Raw genomic sequence first — 17,113 nt, 5'->3', positions numbered from 1 at the left:
TAACATTTACATTTATTTAGCAGATGCTTTTATCCAAAGTGACTTACAATAAGTACATTTGTCAGAATGAGAGTATGGGAGAGAATCTGCCTTTGAGTTGCTTAATTTTCAGAAGGAACTCAGCCTGGTTGTTCAGAGCCCTTGGCCTGAAGGAAACTGGTGATCTTCTCAACACATTCATGTGATTCTGTGTCACACACACACACACACACACACACACACACACACACACACACACACACACACACACACACACACACACACACACACACACACACACACACACACACACACACAGTGTGAGAACCTGTTGTGCCTGCTAGCCAAAGCTGTTTCCTAGGCAACATCCAAGCTTTCCGAGCAAGTTTGTCATGAAATATCGCAACAATGTTTTTCATTTTTTACCCATGTAGACATGTTTCCTCTCATTTACCCTTCTATATCCTCCATTTCCTCTCATTTACCCATCTATATCTTCCATCTCCTCTCATTTACCCATCTATATCCTCCATCTCCTCTCATTTACCCATGTAGATCCTCCATCTCCTCTCATTTACCCATGTAGATCCTCCATCTCCTCTCATTTACCCATGTAGATCCTCCATCTCCTCTCATTTACCCATGTAGATCCTCCATCTCCTCTCATTTACCCATCTATATCCTCCATCTCCTCTCATTTACCCATCTATATCCTCCATCTCCTCTCATTTACCCATCTATATCCTCCATCTCCTCTCATTTACCCATGTAGATCCTCCATCTCCCCTGTACTACTACTACTGCTGCTGAAACTCATCTTCCAGTCCAGGTCTGTCTGTCTATGCAATACAATTGTTTTGGATGAATCTGCCTTGGATTTTGAATGATTGTAAATCACCAATCAAGATGACGCTCCTGTCCCATGGCTGCACTCATATTGCCTTCCACACTGCTAACGTTGGGAGAGCGATGCTACCGGAGACGGTGGAGTTGACGTCTCCTCCCCTGTCAGTCATGTGAGGGATGGAATGCAGAAGTCCTCCTAAGTGTGTGTGTGTGTGTGTGTGTGTGTGTGTGTGTGTGTGTGTGTGTGTGTGTGTGTGTGCGCAAACCTCTTGTGATTCGGGAATTTTTCAGTCACAAAAACTTTTGTTTTTGAGTATCTGTTGATACCTATTGTTATTCTAGGGTCTGGGTATTTCCCCTCTTGCACAAAGGTTTGAATGATCAGCCCACCATCGCGATGGATACAAGATTCTGAAACTGGGTGTACAGCCCTTACTTTATATGCTGAAAATGTTTTGCCTCTTGGATCAGTAATGTCCATCTGGATAGATTTCCTCTGTACAGTGAAAACTTCCGAACCAAAAGCTTTAAATGACATTTGATCAAATGATGGACTGACTTAATTTCCTTGAAGTGATTTTGAGTGTGTGTGGAAAAAAAAATACGGAGCTATGGCAAACTCTAAATATGCTAATTAGTGAACATTATCGACTTCAGAAGGTGGCATGAACTGGAACTTTCCATGCGCATAAAGAGGTTACCTACCTTCACATGTGTATATAGTTCTGTGTTTATCTCATTTCATGACGGCGGAGTGTCAATTACAGTATGCTCTTAAAACACACCACGTCGCCTGCTGGTGGCCCAAAATCATACATAAACGGCATCTACTGTGAAGCCAGTGTCTTTGTGTGTGCGTTTGTGTGTCTGTGTGATTTTGGTAGTAAAAAAAGGCCCGCCCCTGTCGGAGGCATGGTTGCGTCTAGGAGTAATGACATGCCCCATGAATCGCTAAAGGGACGGTCACTGGGGTGGCGGTGGGGGGACTGTGAACACCTCCAGGGACTTCTAACAGCCATAGTTATATTTATGTTTGTATTTATCCATTTTTTAGGCAGGCCCTAAACTAAGCCAACTACTGATCCTCAGAAACGTGTTTGATTGCAGGGCAAACTGGTTGGTAGGGAATGCAAAAGCTTAGGGCTGCTTTAAATATCAAGCAACTTGACTTTGTACTCTGCCCTATGGGTAAATTCCTTCTGCTCGGTGGGCATGTCACATGTCACGCTTGAATTTAGTTTTAGCAATAAGTGTGTTGTTAATGTATTCGTCAACGTTTATTCATGCATGTTTTTTAGTATGTAGATACTCACATTTCAATGAATAACCCACACTTGTGTTGGAGAAAAAATGCCTAGACTTAGTTTTGTGTTGCAATGTAATCAGAGGGAAAAAAAGAGAAAAAAATGAATGGAAACTGCTATTAGCATCTTCGTTTAACAACCACTCCTACTTGTGATTTCACACAGCAAAATGTGAGACAGTAATTAGAAAGGATAAAAAAGACACTGCCACCAGTTGGCCTAGAGCAATACAGGAACCACTGATTGCTTGTTGATAGAGGCTGTACACCACTTGTGTCAAAGTAAGTTTCAATCATTTATATGTCATCATTTTGGTCTGCTAATGCTTTACTGCATTGACTTTACTAAGTGATTCATTTAAATTGACCTCTTCCTGCTCCCAAATTCCTCCATTGAGCTAAATCTTGCTTTGGTGTTTCTCTGTTCGAAAAAAGTGTTTTCCCTGTTTATGGTTAGCTAGTTACCAGTTGGGAAAGGATCCCAAGATGGTTGGATCAATTAGTAGGGTTGGATCTTTGGGCCAAAAGATGCACTGTTGGAACCTAACCTATGAAAAGGGAGGAACATGATCACATGCATGGGAGGACAAAATAAATCTAGATCTAGCTTTTGAGAAGAGTATTTCTGCTGATTGGATGTTGGTGTTGCGCTTGAAGATGGACAGCTTTACACACACACACACACACACACACACACACACACACACACACACACACACACACACACACACACACACACACACACACACACACACACACACAGTGAGTTAGCACCGATCACCTGACAGTCTCATGTTGTGTGAATTTTGTTCACTGCTATTCTTAGGAGCTACTTTGACAGAGCGAGGGGAGGGAGGGGGTGATAGTGGGGCAACCGAGAGAGAGGGAGAGTGCTTGGGAACAATCTCAACAGAAACGCAAGGATGCCCAGGTAGGAGCAAACTGAGCTTGATGGAATTTACATTTACGTTTAGGGCATTTAGCAGACACTTTTATCTCAACTGACTTACAATAAGTACATCTGGAATGATAGCACTAGTGCGAGGGAAGATGGTGATAAGCTTTATGTAGGCTTATATCTGTGCCGGTTGGGTGTGCGACTGTTTGCAGTCAGTCACGTGCAGCAGTGTTATCTTAGTGGCAGGGCTTGGCGTTAGTGTAGATTTATGCATTCAGTGTGGTTAAGTAATGTAATATGGATGAGGGCTTATGGCTCAGGGCAGATAGCGATGCTGTGCGATGACCAACAAGAGCAATCGGCGGTGTGGTCTGTGGTGGTCTATGTTTAACTTCATGGCTGTTTCGTTGTATGCAAAAACAAGCTGAAAAGCACTTCACACTTCAAATATTTAATACAGAAATCACTGAGTTACAATAGGGAGTTTGAAATTGTCTTTCTGTTGTGTTCTTCCTCCTTTTTGTCTGTCATTGAATGTGTGTGTGTGTGTGTGTGTGTGTGTGTGTGTGTGTGCTGATGTATTTGTCAATGCATCCTTCATGCAGGTCATGCGTTACTTTTGTGAATGACTCAAGTCACATGCATCCTATGGTACACTTCCTTGTCCTCTCTTTTCTCTTGGTTACTTGTCATTGTTCTCTTCATTTCACTTCCGCTCTTTTATTTTCATTCCTAATTTTAGAGAATCCCTTTACCTGTGAGATGGTTCTCGACTGCAGGCTTCCTCTTTTTCTTTTGTCTCGTCGTCGGAGTTTCCAAGCTCTTGTGTGTTCTGAGAAAGCTGTCTGATTCATGACGTAAACCTACTCTCTATTCCATAGATTTGTTTCTCCTTTCTTATTGGACATTGTGGGCTACTGAAGCACATGCACAAGTCATTTTCACACACCATTGGATGATTATAAAGATGCGTGTATTACCTCTTACTAATCATACAGTTCCCTTCATTAGAGGGCCAGTCGTATTGGTGAATACCAACAAGTCCGTGTAGAATGCAATCTGACACTATCTGCACCCCGGCATGTGTGAGGTCATCCACTGGGCGTCGCTTGTCTCTATCGAGGCGAGGGCCAAAGGGGGATTCTTGGTATTTGAAATATTTTGTTTTGTTTTTGTTGTAGAGAGACCAAAGTGGTATTCCATCAAAGTCGCTAACGAAAGCGGCGCTTAGTTGATTAAGCCCAGATAGAATTAGCGCCAACTTCCACTTGAGGCTTAAGCCGTTCCATCAACACATTTCAGCCGCGCCTTGCTCAGGTTAGTGCAAGCCAGGCTAAGGTTATACTGGATTACGCGCGTTCACGAGATATGTAACCAGCCCAGAACCGTAAATGTCGAATCATGGATCAAATGTCCGAAAAGGACAGAGCGGGATCTTTTCCAGCGGCAAACAGAAGCTGCTTGTGGAGGTCTATGAGGAGTACAAGCATATAATAACTCAAAAAGGGAACACCGTAACCATTAATAAAAACAGGGAGGCCGCCTGCCAAAAAAATCACCGTTCTGTTGAATGAATAAGTAGTATTAAGCGTAACATATTTTAATTGAATATTGACCATGGATTTTTGAATCAGGGAGATAGTCTTGAGTTAACGTGTCGGACTTGCACTCGGTCGTCCAGGGTTCAATCCCCACGCAATTAGTAATATAGGAAGCATTACTGGAGAAATCAAAAAACTTTTCATGCCATTTATTTTCCATTTCTTTGAATACTCTAAATTAGGGAATTAATAAAATTAATAAAGGGAATTACAAAATTAAGCCAACGCCAAGAATACTATGAAATAGCCTACCGCATACACGCAAACTCAGGTCGCGCATATCACATGTCAAGTGCTCCAACTGCTGATTCCTGATTTTGTTATAATACATAGATTTGTATAAAAATGTGTTGAGAAAATAGCCACGGTAACAATAGATAGCAATTCATTTAATTATTTTATTTGCATCATTTAATCTTGACCCTTAGTGAAAATATACGCTGTTTGTACTTCATATATGTACATTTATGACAAAATCATGAGGACTAGGCTTGGCGGAACCTTCTGATGGTACACTTGTTGCCGACAGATGGACTTCTCTGCAACACCACTCAAGTTAGCCTGACAGTTAACCTGCTACCGACCAGGTTAGTTTGGTCAGATAAGTTGCCATGGTTACTTAGCGGAGAGTCCAACAAGTCACGTTCATGGAACGCAACTCTAGCTGAAAGAAGCCCGGCTAAGCAAAATAAGCCCGGCTTTGCGCTTAGCTTGGTTGATGGAATACCCCTCAAGTCATTTTGGGTTAAATCTCCTTCAGAGCCAGTCGTTTGCTTACTCCCAAACACAGTCATCTACCTAATGTGTTGTTGTTCTTCTTCTTTTACCCTCTTAGTAAGTCATGCTTATCATCGTTATTGTGTCCCAACAAGATGAACCAAGATAACAGAATTGGCCTTATGGCATACAATATGTACACACTAAGAACACCTCTATAGTGATGTCCTGCTCTACTAAAAGGCAATAACAACACTTGTGATACACAGTTAGTACTGATATACAGTTCATGAATCAGAGATGAGAGTGGACATGACTTTGCTGGTCCCTTCTGTTGTATGTGTATGCCACAAGATTGATATACCATTGTTCTTTTAGAACTATTCCACACCCCCGATCCTTTTGTGAACTCTGATCTTGGGGCTTCCCCTCCCACAGCTTGCCTCCTCATAAAACACTATATATAGGCCAGTTGCATTGTCTGATGTGTTAGATGGCATGACGCATCAATCCCGCCGTCTGGCCGTCGCTCTTTCCATCCTGTCCTCTGTCCCTTCGCCGGAGCAGTCTCATTGATCCCCTGCCTAGTTTTCCTCCAAAGCCCAGCAGTACAGGAGGTTGCCATCGCGATACGGTGTTGATTCCTATTATTATGCCATCCCTTGATTCCCTGCAACAAAGGCATTATTATGGCATTAATAAAATGTGCATGTAAAGGCAGTGTTTCCCCTATAATTGTGCAGGCCAATTTTTTTTATTAAACCCACCCCCCACCAAAAAAATGCAACAAATAATAAAAATGATAGTAAACAGTGTTATTTTAATGCCGATGCGAGTGGTGTTGTTAACAGAGTCCTTGTTAAAATGAATCAGGACTGAGGGCACTCAGCATATCAAGAAACAAAGAGCTAGGGCTGCGACAAAGGTATTTGTTGCGACAAAGGTATTTGTCGCAGCCCGTGTCTCTCCACCAATGCAGCGTGTTGCTGTCAGCGGGGATGACTTGGGGGTCACAATTTACCGCTCAGGCTGGCTGCTCTTGAATCAGGATATTGTATTCGCTTGATTAGCGTGCCCACGAATGGATGAGGCAAACAATAAAATAAAAAGTAAAAACCAAACGGTCTAATCAGACTGTAAAAAGTGTGTTACACAACATGGCACTTTAAAAAACATTATATTCGAATACGGATATGTCACGTCATATTCAAATGCATATATAGTAATTGTATTAATACGTCTGATGACCCTAGTCAGCGAAACACTGTAAAATGTTACATCCTCCGAAACCTTCTATGCACTAGGGCTGCACGATGTCAGAAAATAATCGTATTGCGATATTTTGTCTTTCTGCGATATGTATTGCGATTTGACTAAATGTAATTAATAAAAAAAAAAGAATGAATCATTGTATAATGATTGGGGTTATTTCGTAGCAGAGTGCATCTGCATAAGTTTGGGACCCCTTTTCGTATGGTGCAAGACTGATAGAGGCATCCAAAATAGTTTTTGGCTTTGGCTGTGCATGGCATTCAAATTTGGCTTTGCACTCGTTATACAGAGCTAATAAATGAATTAGTCTTGCTGCTTTTTGTTGTGGCAACAATTTTTAAGCCACTCTAGACAAAGTACCGGTTTTTGGTCAATGTCGTCTTTTCTGTGACCAAAATAATTTCATTCAACTGACGTTGTTCTCTTTGGAATTAAATCTTCTTTTTGCTGGCTCTTTGAAGTTTTGTTCTACAACTAGTGGGGGCTGTCTATGACTGCTTTGGTTGTCTGATCCTAAACTGATGAACATGATCAGTGATTGGTGGTTCCCTGTGCATGCAGAGCCTGTATGTCACTCCCTAGCAACAAATTCTGTGTTTCCATTCCAAGAACCCTTAAATCAGAGTTAGTTATGTTGTATCAGACAGATTTATCTTGTAGATTAGGCATGGAAAATGAGAACTGTACATGGGATTTAAAATAAATATGCCGCTTTCGATACGAAAGCGATATATCATGCAGCCCTACTTTGCACTCATATTTGGGATGCCAATTTCACTGTAGACTTAACTAGTAGTGACAAGTTTGCAATACTAGTGAATCCAACACTGCAGCTTGATTGTTTTTTGCACAGAGTGCACGCCCCTTGGCTACCCAGAGGAGGAGCCTTGAAAATCCAAGCTGAAATAGCCTCTAGTTATCTCTCACTGAAAACTATAGCTGACAAAGTTGGTAAGATTTAGCATCTGCCCTGAGCTGTAACCCAGGGACGCAGAGGAAGCCGCTTCATCATTCAAGGGGAACTAACTAAACTCAAGTGATGGATTCTGCATGCTTCCTTGACACAGGATTTACCTATACGAGCATACATATTAAAATACTTATTATGGTCAATAATGGCCCATTCATAGTTCATGTCAACCAAGTGACCTATATGTCTGCAGTCAAAACAGGAACATGAGGTAGTATCCCAATATGCCAAAGTGCACTAAATAATATATTGCGTTCACTTTTTATTTTGAAATAGTCTCCACTGTGCATGACCATTATACACAGCAGTCCCTGTTTGCATGAATTCGGTCAGTTTGCCACCTCTACCCTGATGGCTGGGTGAATGTATGGTTGGATGGTGGTACAGTGGTTTAAAAGTGGTATTGATTTGAGCCTCTGTATCTCTGAGGTTAGGAGCTGGAGTGGCCCATGGAACCCCTTGTTGTCACTTTCAAATGACAAGCCAGTTACTGTACAGCAGTTAGTTTCGTCCATCAATCCCTTTGTCTGTGCGTGTATGTGTGTGTGTGTGTGTGCAACGGGTTTGGTTTCAGCGCAGTTGCTGGGATCAAATTAGACAGTGGTTTCTGAGAGTCGAATGCCTCTTACTCAGGATTCTAATACCAGTGACCGAGCAACAGGGGGCCTCTGACATTCTGGAGATGTTAACAGACAGCAAAGACGTCAACGAATACACTTGTTTGTGAATACAGTTTGTGAATGAAATGTGCGCTTTTCAGTGCCGAGCTGGCCATGCATAAAGTTGATGTTTTTCTGCAATGGGATGCAAACCATGCCTTTTCCTCTGTCCATGTAGCTGGCCCATCACCCAGCTGGAGCCCAGCCAGATCCGGCTGATCGTGTACCAGGACTGCGAGCGGCGCGGCCGCAATGTCCTCTTTGACTCCAGCACCAAGAAGAGGGGCGCGGAGGAGACGCCTATCACGGTGAGAGCTCACTGCTGGGATGGCCCTGCTCTTGCATCGGGCTCATGTGGAACAGGGCTTTGGGTTTCTTGGAATTTAAATACGACACTTCCCATAAGCACCGGGACCTCCAAGGAAGTAACCTCAGAGAAGCCTTTGGGGTTCGAGTCTCCTCCAGCCTGAGACGCCGGCGAGGGGAACACTTCAGAGCCACGGGGTTGTACCCGCTGAACCTGGTCTCCAGTCGCTCAGAGTGCACATGGTGTCCGTCACAAAGGGCTGAATAAAGAAACCTATTCTCTGTACGGATTTCGTCAGGCAGTTAGGGTATCAAGGAGTTGTTTCTCAGAAGAAAACAGTCTAATTTTTCTTATTTTTCCTGAAGCTTGAAGAACAAATGCACGCACACACCCACTCGACTCAAACCAGTCATACTAGTAATAGTTGTTATAATAAAACTATTTTTAATAACTGTTACTTTTCAATCTTATACTTATGAGCGCTGCTTTAGTGCTACTTTAGTGCTTCAGTTGTGTGTGTGTGTGTGTGTGTGTGTGTGTGTGTGTGTGTGTTCAGTGGGTGTGATTCTCACAGATGGGAGGAACTGTTTGTTTGGTTCTGCTTATCAGCAGCATTAATGGCATCAGCTGACTTAACATGTGGAAGCAGCATTCTTCTGCTCTCACATGACGTCCCCGTCACTCACTCTCTTTCTGTCTCTTATTACCTGACTGTCTCCCCCCCTGCAGTGTGTACAGATGTGAGCTTCTATGTAGTGTCTCTCTCACTCACTCAAAGCTATTAAAACCAATACACATCAATACACATGTTCACTGCTCACTCCTTCCTCGTGTGCCAGGGATGTTGACATTTTTGGAGAGAGAAAGACTTTGGGAAACAAGGGCGAAAATACAGCGGAGAAAGGGAGGGGGAGAGGCTTGTGGGAGGGAGGGAGGGATTGCAGTGTTGCTCGGTCACGAGTTCCAGGGAGGTCACATGATGGGACAGTCACATGCTCCTGCACTTTTTCTGTCTACATGTTTAACAGCAGAGCCTACTGCAGTACCACACACATGCATGCACACACACTTTCACTGGAAGTTTTCGGACAAATGAACAGATGCATGTTTTAAGTATAACTGGCTTTGGTCAGAATAATATCCCTAGTTTGGTTATCAATGATTCAAGATTTGTGCACACTTGCGCAACAAACTGCTTATATATCTTGTATCTTCAATGCGTGTGTGTGTGTTTTTTCTATGCTATTTTTTAACCAATGTTATCATCATGTAAAGAATTGTTTGTGTGTGATGTGCACTTTGCAAACAAATTCCAACGAGTCTCATCTAGACCTGAAAGTATTTGTGAAGGTTGCGTATGGCTTTGCAGATCTGATGGTTAGACAAGACCAACGGAGTCGCCTGCTTACTTTTTATCACAACCAACACCAAAGACACTGTGGTTCAACTTGTTGCTCAACGTGTTTCACAACAGGACTGCTGTGTGTGTGTGTGTGTGTGTGTGTGTGTGTGTGTGTGTGTGTGTGTGTGTGTGTGTGTGTGTGTGTGTGTGTGTGTGTGTGTGTGTGTGTGTGTGTGTGTGTGTGTGTGTGTGTGTGTGTGTGTTCTACAGCGGATGTGTAGTGAGGGCCAGGCCAAGATGTTTGGAAAGTGCTGCCAACTGCATCCTACAGGGGGCAGCAGCAGCTCCCTGGACAGCTCCTCCTCCTCCTCATGTGCCTCAGAGAACCGGGACAGCAAGGAGCCGGGCCTCCGCTTCCAGGTGGCACATTCATTGCACAGGCCTCTCACTTAGGGAGCGCACACATTAAGGTCCTGTCCCAATTCTCCCCCTTCCCCTAGATTTGAGCCCTAACCCTAGATTTTGCATGTTTCCACGAAGGGGCAGGCTGTCCCAATACTTAAAGGAGCAAGAGGGAGTGCTGTTTTTTCCTTACAATCATCCCTTGAACGCTAGCCAGCTTGGTAGCTGACTTGCAGCTTAGGGCACTCAAAGCAAGTGCTCATGTTAATGGGAGAGAAATGGGACTGGGTGTGGTGTGCGGACAAGCACGTAGAGAGTCAGACACGGTGATCTCTTATCAGACGTAATTTAAGCTAGAGCGCACGTAGGTAGACTGACTGACTGAGTTTGAAATCACATGTCCCTTACTTCAGAAAGCAAGGGACTAACCCTAACCCCAACCTTTACCCTTACTTTGTATTTGTCTACCAAGTTAGGCGAAAAACAACATTTATTTCCGTTGATGAGGCATCCAATCCAACCATTTTATTCTGCTGTTGTTCTTCTCATGACACCGTGGCCTCCTCCTCTCCTCCACCCAGGCTTCCAGATGCTCGTCGGACGTGGTCATGCTCGGGGAGATGATGTTTGGCTCGGTGGCCATGAGTTACAAAGGCTCCACGCTGAAGATACACCAGATTAGGTCAGCCCTCCGTCCCTCTGCAGACGCTCACACGCCCACGCGGTCTAGTTTACCCAGGCGTTTTGAATCTCCCTTCAAATTACAAATTGAAGGTGTTGGTGTATACTATACTCGATCTAGATTGAAGGTTGTGGTCTCAACATAATTTGTTGTGGACACGTTGTCAAGTCGCATGCTTAATTTAAACTGCACCGGTTATGAACCAATAGAACACCTGTTTTATGCAGTTATTCAAAACCTCACCTTACCCTATCCTTGCCCTAGCAATTGTGTTATTGAACATGTTTCTCAGCTTTATCACTGCAGCACGTCTGCGCCCATAGCCTGAGATTGTGTGAACCTGATACCTGTATGTGTCTACGCATGTGTCAAGCTGAGATCTTTTCCAAACTGACTCTACGTCTCAACAGGCTAAGACAGTTCTTGGCATGTTTTCCCTTTGTGTGAACTGATTATTATTTTATTGTTGTATAACCCTTTATCTAGCAGCAATCTAGATAAATGATGTTTTCCTTTTGTGGGACCTGTTGTCAGGCAGGCTTTTTGTTTTGGTTATTCTGTATAATATATTTTGAAAGACAGACAGACAGACACCAAGCTGATGTTGTTCTTGTTCTCAAAAAAAAACAGGTCCCCTCCTCAGCTAATGTTGAGTAAGGTCTTCACGGCAAGGACCGGCGGTAGTGTGTCTGGAAGCCTAAACATGTAAGCGCGCACACGCACACCGTGTACATTCAGGTACACTACACCTCATTCATAACTGCATTCTTGTATATCTCTGTGTTTGTCTCTCTTTGAGTTTGTGTTTGTTTGTCTCTCTTTGAGTTTGTTTGTCATACGGTCATGAGTTTGTGTTTGTCATACGGTCATGAGTTTGTGTTTGTCATACGGTCATGAGTTCGTGTTTGTCATACGGTAGCAAGTTTGCACGACTTCCAATTTTCTTTTTTTTGTCTTGAATTACATTTTATTCTCACAACCGCGTTAATAAGTGTCAGCAAATTTGAGTTTGATTTGTTATTAGATTTTCTTTCTTGCTTTCTCTTCCTATCACGCTCTTTCTCCCTCTCGTTCTGACAGGTTACAAGACAGCCTGGAGTTCATTGGAGGGGACCCCAACACCCTGAGGCCCGATCCCAACAACAGCCTCTTGGGGAATATAGGTAACTATGACAACCCAAGTACCCAGACCGATGGCCATTCAGCGCAGATCCAATTATTTTCATTTAGTGGATATGAACCAAAGATTAATTTAAAATGTATTTTTTGCAGTCTTTTGTCTTTAGTTTATTTAGATTAATTGTTTTATATGTATATATTCCCTTATCAGTGTGTCACTTGTGCATGTCATCAGTGTTTCTTAAATAATGGAAAACAGTTTTAGACTACTTATAGACTTCTTTCCAGAACAAGGTCTTTACAATTCAACCTGCTTTAACATGGTTGAAATACTTTCTCTTTTTGCCTAATAACGTATAATGTTGAGTTCAGTTCATATGGACAGTTCGTAACATTTATAATACTGCAAATACAAGTGGTTTCATCTGTGGGCCATAGGCATAGTCCCCATCGTGTTACCTCATTCCAAGGTATATAGTGACTTCACAGACATCTGTTTACGTGAGAATCTTCGAGATTGCCACTTGAAGCAAACTTGAAATAAACACATTCTGAACAAGCTTTAAACTTTATCCTGTCTTCCTAGTGTTTCTGTTCTTTTTCTTATTATTTTTTTTATGAGGACTACTTTTGAAGTCTTTCCTGACTGCCAGACAGATCTATGAAGCCGTTTATTTCATAAACTCCATGCAAAATAATATTCCAATCACTAATAGTTGCTCCCAACAATGCCCTGTTTTTGTCTGCTTCACTAACTGAGGTTAACGTCTTTTGATGTGTGTCTCTCTCCCCTCCCTCCCTCCCTCCCTCCCTCCCTCCCTCCTCCTGTGCTATGTTGTCATCCTGCTGCGCAGGACTCTCTCAGCTCTGCAGTCCTCGCCGGGCCTACTCTGAGCAAGGCCCCCTGCGGCTCATCAAGAGCGCGTCTTTCTTTTCAGGTCGGCCCCTGGCCCGCGTGTGTGCAGGGCGGTGCAGGGGCAGCATGTGCCTGTAGCGCTCTCTAGATATAGGAGCACGTGGCTTGTGTGGTAGTAGTGATTGCAGTAGGAGGAGGGGTGCTGGTGGTGGTGTTGTGTTTGACGGCCCTTGATAGACTGCACGGCTGCTCGGTGGGTGAGATAATAGTTGCAAATCCAATTGATTTGATTCTTATTGATGGGCTTTTTATTGAGACATGATTTATCCTTCTTGTTGGCTAATTGCGGTTGGCTCACTGCACTATGGTTGGGTTTAAGCCTCGTCATAAGGTGTTGAGCCAATTGCTGATCAGCATACTGACAGATTCTTGGCAATAATTGGCTAAGCTAACATGCAACTGCTATCTCACCTCAATCTGAAACTATTAGAAACTGCATGCGTAAGGAATGATGGTCGTGTGCTTAAAGGTGCCGGCGGCAGTAGTTTTAGTTTCCGATCTTCCCCAATCTGCTATCTCTCAACTTATTCTTACCTCATATGCATGCATGAGACATGACATAAAGGCACACTTAACCATTTGTCACACACAAATGAAGAACACAAATGGAAGGTGTGAAAGTTCTTCTCAAGCCTTTATCAAGGCGGGGCGGTTCAAGGCGGGGCTGTATAAGGCGGGGCTCTTCAAGGTGGGGTGTTTCAAGGCGGGGCTCTTCAAGGCGGGGTGTTTCAAGGCGGGTTGGTTCAAGGCGGGAATATTGCCTGTTTACTCCGCCTCGCCTTCTGTATAAATCGTACAAACAAGGATTTGGAGGGCATTGTTGTTCCGCTTTTAAGCCAGCAGCAGATTTTTCCGAACCGAGGGTTAAAGGAGTGAACCGGCATGGCGGGATGGGGGGGGGGAGGAAGGAACATTCTGATGACGTGTTGTGTGTATGCCACTGGGGGATTTAAACATCCCTGAAGAGCCAACAGACTAGTGAAAGACTCTGTCCACGGTGTCTTAGAGCTGCGCACCTTTCTGCCTGCAACTGTGCACTGCTTCTCTTCTTTTCAGTTCTCCATGAACGTATTTCTGATTGCAGAAACACGTTGCTTGCACGATTTCGCCATTGTTACGTTGCGCATCAACATGTACATGATGCACAGCAACTTTGCTTGCGTTTTGAAGTGTGGCATGAATGTGCATCGCTAGCACTTGCACCTCAAAGCTCAGTTCACCCTCCGTTATTGTTGAGAAGCAATGTCGATGCAGTGTCGTTACACGTCATGCCTCTGATTCAGGAAAAAAGGTAGGATGGTAGGATGGTAGGATGACTGTACAAAGGAGTGCCCTATCGGAGTGCCCTATCGGAGTGCCCTATCGGAGTGCCCTATCGGAGTGCTGTGGAGGAATATACAATCAAGATGGCTTCCGCTGATGTGGCATACATTTCCTTGCTCTGATTGGCCCAGAGGCATTTTGGTCTGCACCTGTTGATAGCGCCCCTTGGAAATCTAAAATTAACTCAGAGATTCCAAATCAATACGCATTTGCGAATTGGTCTGGTGATGTCAGGCTACCACAAAATATTATTATGTCATCACATCACATTTTGTTATTTTGTTTTTTTCACAGCCAATTGACTTTATGACTGGACTGCCTCTCATTTGCCGTCAAATTGAACTTGAAACTACCGTGTGGCTGTGACTTAATATGTCACTTAGGATGCCAGGAGGTGGGCAATCTATCTATATGTAGTGTCTGGACTTGGCAGCAGCTTTCTCCAAACTAATTTAAATTGCATCTGTGTGTCTTGACCCCCTTTAACTTCAACCAGGAACAACTAGTTTCATCCACTTCTAAATGTTTTGGTTTAGCAGTCCACTACTAGACCCACAGGGCAGTGAATGAGTCCAATATCGGTCTCATATTGTCCCCTGCACAGTCCTGCACAGTTCCTCCTTCTTGAACCAAAGAGGAATCTTTGTCCTCAGGCTTGGTCCCACCAGGAGTGTGTTTTGAATTCAGTTACAAAAGCCCCCCGCGTTTCCTATCCCCCTGATTAGGGCGCATTTTGGGGAGCCAACCAAGCAGCCTAGGTCACTTGTATAATGCCGGGTGGACCACACCACCTTGTGTGTTGGAGGAAACATGATTATGTAACATGTGCGCACTCACACAGGTGTGGGTCAGGAAATCCCTGTTGATCAAGCCAGTAATGTTAATTAATTAATGTGTTCTGTTAACAGTAGTGCCGACAACAGACACATTACTAATGACACTGAGATTGGCACCACAAGATACACGCTTACAAAGCCATCGGCAGCAGAATTAGCTGTAGTCTGTGTTTCTGCAGCACTGCCTGTTGTCCTATTAAATGTATTTATTAACTCTGGCCAACATGAGCTAACAACAATGGTCACACACTTTCCATTTTTGTTGTACCTCAGCTTTTGTATTTCAATCAAGAATTCAACATCAGGCCACTGCTGTAATGTTAGCTCATTGTTGGAGACATAGACTTCTGTCGGTGTCCATTTCAGATGCATGCTACACAAAAGCTGCCCGTCCCACACCGCTCTGTTCATAGTGAACACATTGCTTTGTTTCTAAAATGTATTTTTTCTCTTTCTCCATCACCACCCTCTTTCTCTGTCGATCTCCTCATACTCCTTCTTCCTTCCTTATCCCCTTATCCCCTATCCATACCTTGATTTTTTTTCTCTCTTTCCTCACTCACTCACTCACTCACTTACATGAATATTGTATTGTGTGGTGTCGCTGCAGGTCACAGTAACCCCATGGACATGCCCGGACGCGGGATGTACGACGAGCGAGACAGTGGCATCGCCAGGTCAGGTAGGTGACCATCATGAATCAGACATGAACACACCCGACAGGGAGGTGTGTGTGTGTGTGTGTGTGTGTGTGTGTGTGTGTGTGTGTGTGTGTGTGTGTGTGTGTGTGTGTGTGTGTGTGTGTGTGTGTGTGTGTGTGTGTGTGGTGGGGGTGTGTGTGTGTGTGTGTGTGTGTGTGTGTGTGAAGCCAGCCTTGTCAACCACACCAGCATCATGTGACGATTGTCTAGCAGGGGGATATCAGATCCCATTAGTCTATTTTTACTGGAAGTACTTTCTCTCTTCGTTTGACACACGTTCACAATCAGTCTCTCCCTTTCTCCAGTGATTGTTTGCATACGTTTGCTTTTCCAAATGGATCCAAGCACTCGTGTTCCCCGTTTGTTTGATCTCTTCAATGATGTTAACGTTTGGACTGATTAAAAACATCAGTCACATCTGATTGGACAGTTCCTGTTTCTCCTTTTCATTGAGTCTTCGCTTCTTCTCAAAACATGCGTCCCGCCCTTCCCATCATCACATTTGTACTCCTCTCTCTCCCCCCTCGCCACCCCTCTCCTCCCCAGCGTCTCTGAGCAGCCTGCTGATCACGCCCTTCCCCTCCCCGGGGTCGTCGCTCAGCAGTAGCTGTGCCTCCAGTTACCAGCGCCGCTGGCTACGCAGCCAGACCACCAGCCTGGAGAATGGGGTGTTCCCACGATGGTACACACACACACACACACACACACACACACACACACACACACACACACACACACACACACACACACACACACACACACACACACGTACACACACACACACACACGTACACACACACACGTACACGTATATATTTTGGTTTTGTCTTTGGACAGCTATGTGAATTGTTCATAATGACTTGTGTCTGGTTGAAATACTAAATGGGCCTTTATTGATAAGTTGGTGGTCATATCATGCTCGTATGCATCACTGGTTCTCCGCAGGTCGGTGGACGAGAGTTTCAACATGTCCGACGACAGCGGCGGGCCTGGACTGGGCGTCGCCCGCAAGAAGAAGATCGCCATCGGGGTCATCTTCCTGCTGTCCCCCGACCCCGAGGAGAACAGCCGCTTCCAGGACTTCTTCTTCTCCCACTTCCCGCTCTTCGAGAGCCACATGAACAAACTCAAGAGTGCTATTGAACAGGTAGAGAGGTTTCAGAAGTGTAAATATTAAGAGCTTGGATTTGATCATCTATTATGTTTGGCAAAGGAATTTTCTCTATTATATGTTTGTCTA

At 44.0% G+C, this 17,113-nt stretch overlaps 1 protein-coding gene across 2 annotated transcripts in view; it reads left to right on the top strand.

Moving 5' to 3' along the window:
- fnip1 (folliculin interacting protein 1) overlaps nt 1–17,113 on the top strand; it is a 38,521-nt gene that overhangs the window by 3,784 nt on the left and 17,624 nt on the right. The window contains exons 2-10 of one of the 2 annotated variants that reach the window (XM_084474478.1): nt 8,424–8,553; nt 10,165–10,314; nt 10,878–10,978; nt 11,609–11,683; nt 12,059–12,141; nt 12,952–13,035; nt 15,783–15,854; nt 16,420–16,555; nt 16,819–17,020. In XM_084474478.1, coding sequence (XP_084330604.1) covers nt 8,424–8,553; nt 10,165–10,314; nt 10,878–10,978; nt 11,609–11,683; nt 12,059–12,141; nt 12,952–13,035; nt 15,783–15,854; nt 16,420–16,555; nt 16,819–17,020 — 1,033 coding nt within the window. The remainder of the gene's footprint in view (nt 1–8,423; nt 8,554–10,164; nt 10,315–10,877; nt 10,979–11,608; nt 11,684–12,058; nt 12,142–12,951; nt 13,036–15,782; nt 15,855–16,419; nt 16,556–16,818; nt 17,021–17,113) is intronic. The other variant, XM_084474479.1, reaches the window with a different exon arrangement.

The sequence above is a fragment of the Micromesistius poutassou genome, assembly GCF_964030765.1.
Source record: "Micromesistius poutassou genome assembly, chromosome: 10".
NCBI lineage: Eukaryota > Metazoa > Chordata > Actinopteri > Gadiformes > Gadidae > Micromesistius > Micromesistius poutassou.
Note: the sequence above shows the minus strand (reverse complement) of the source record. Positions and strands in the feature narration are given on the sequence as shown.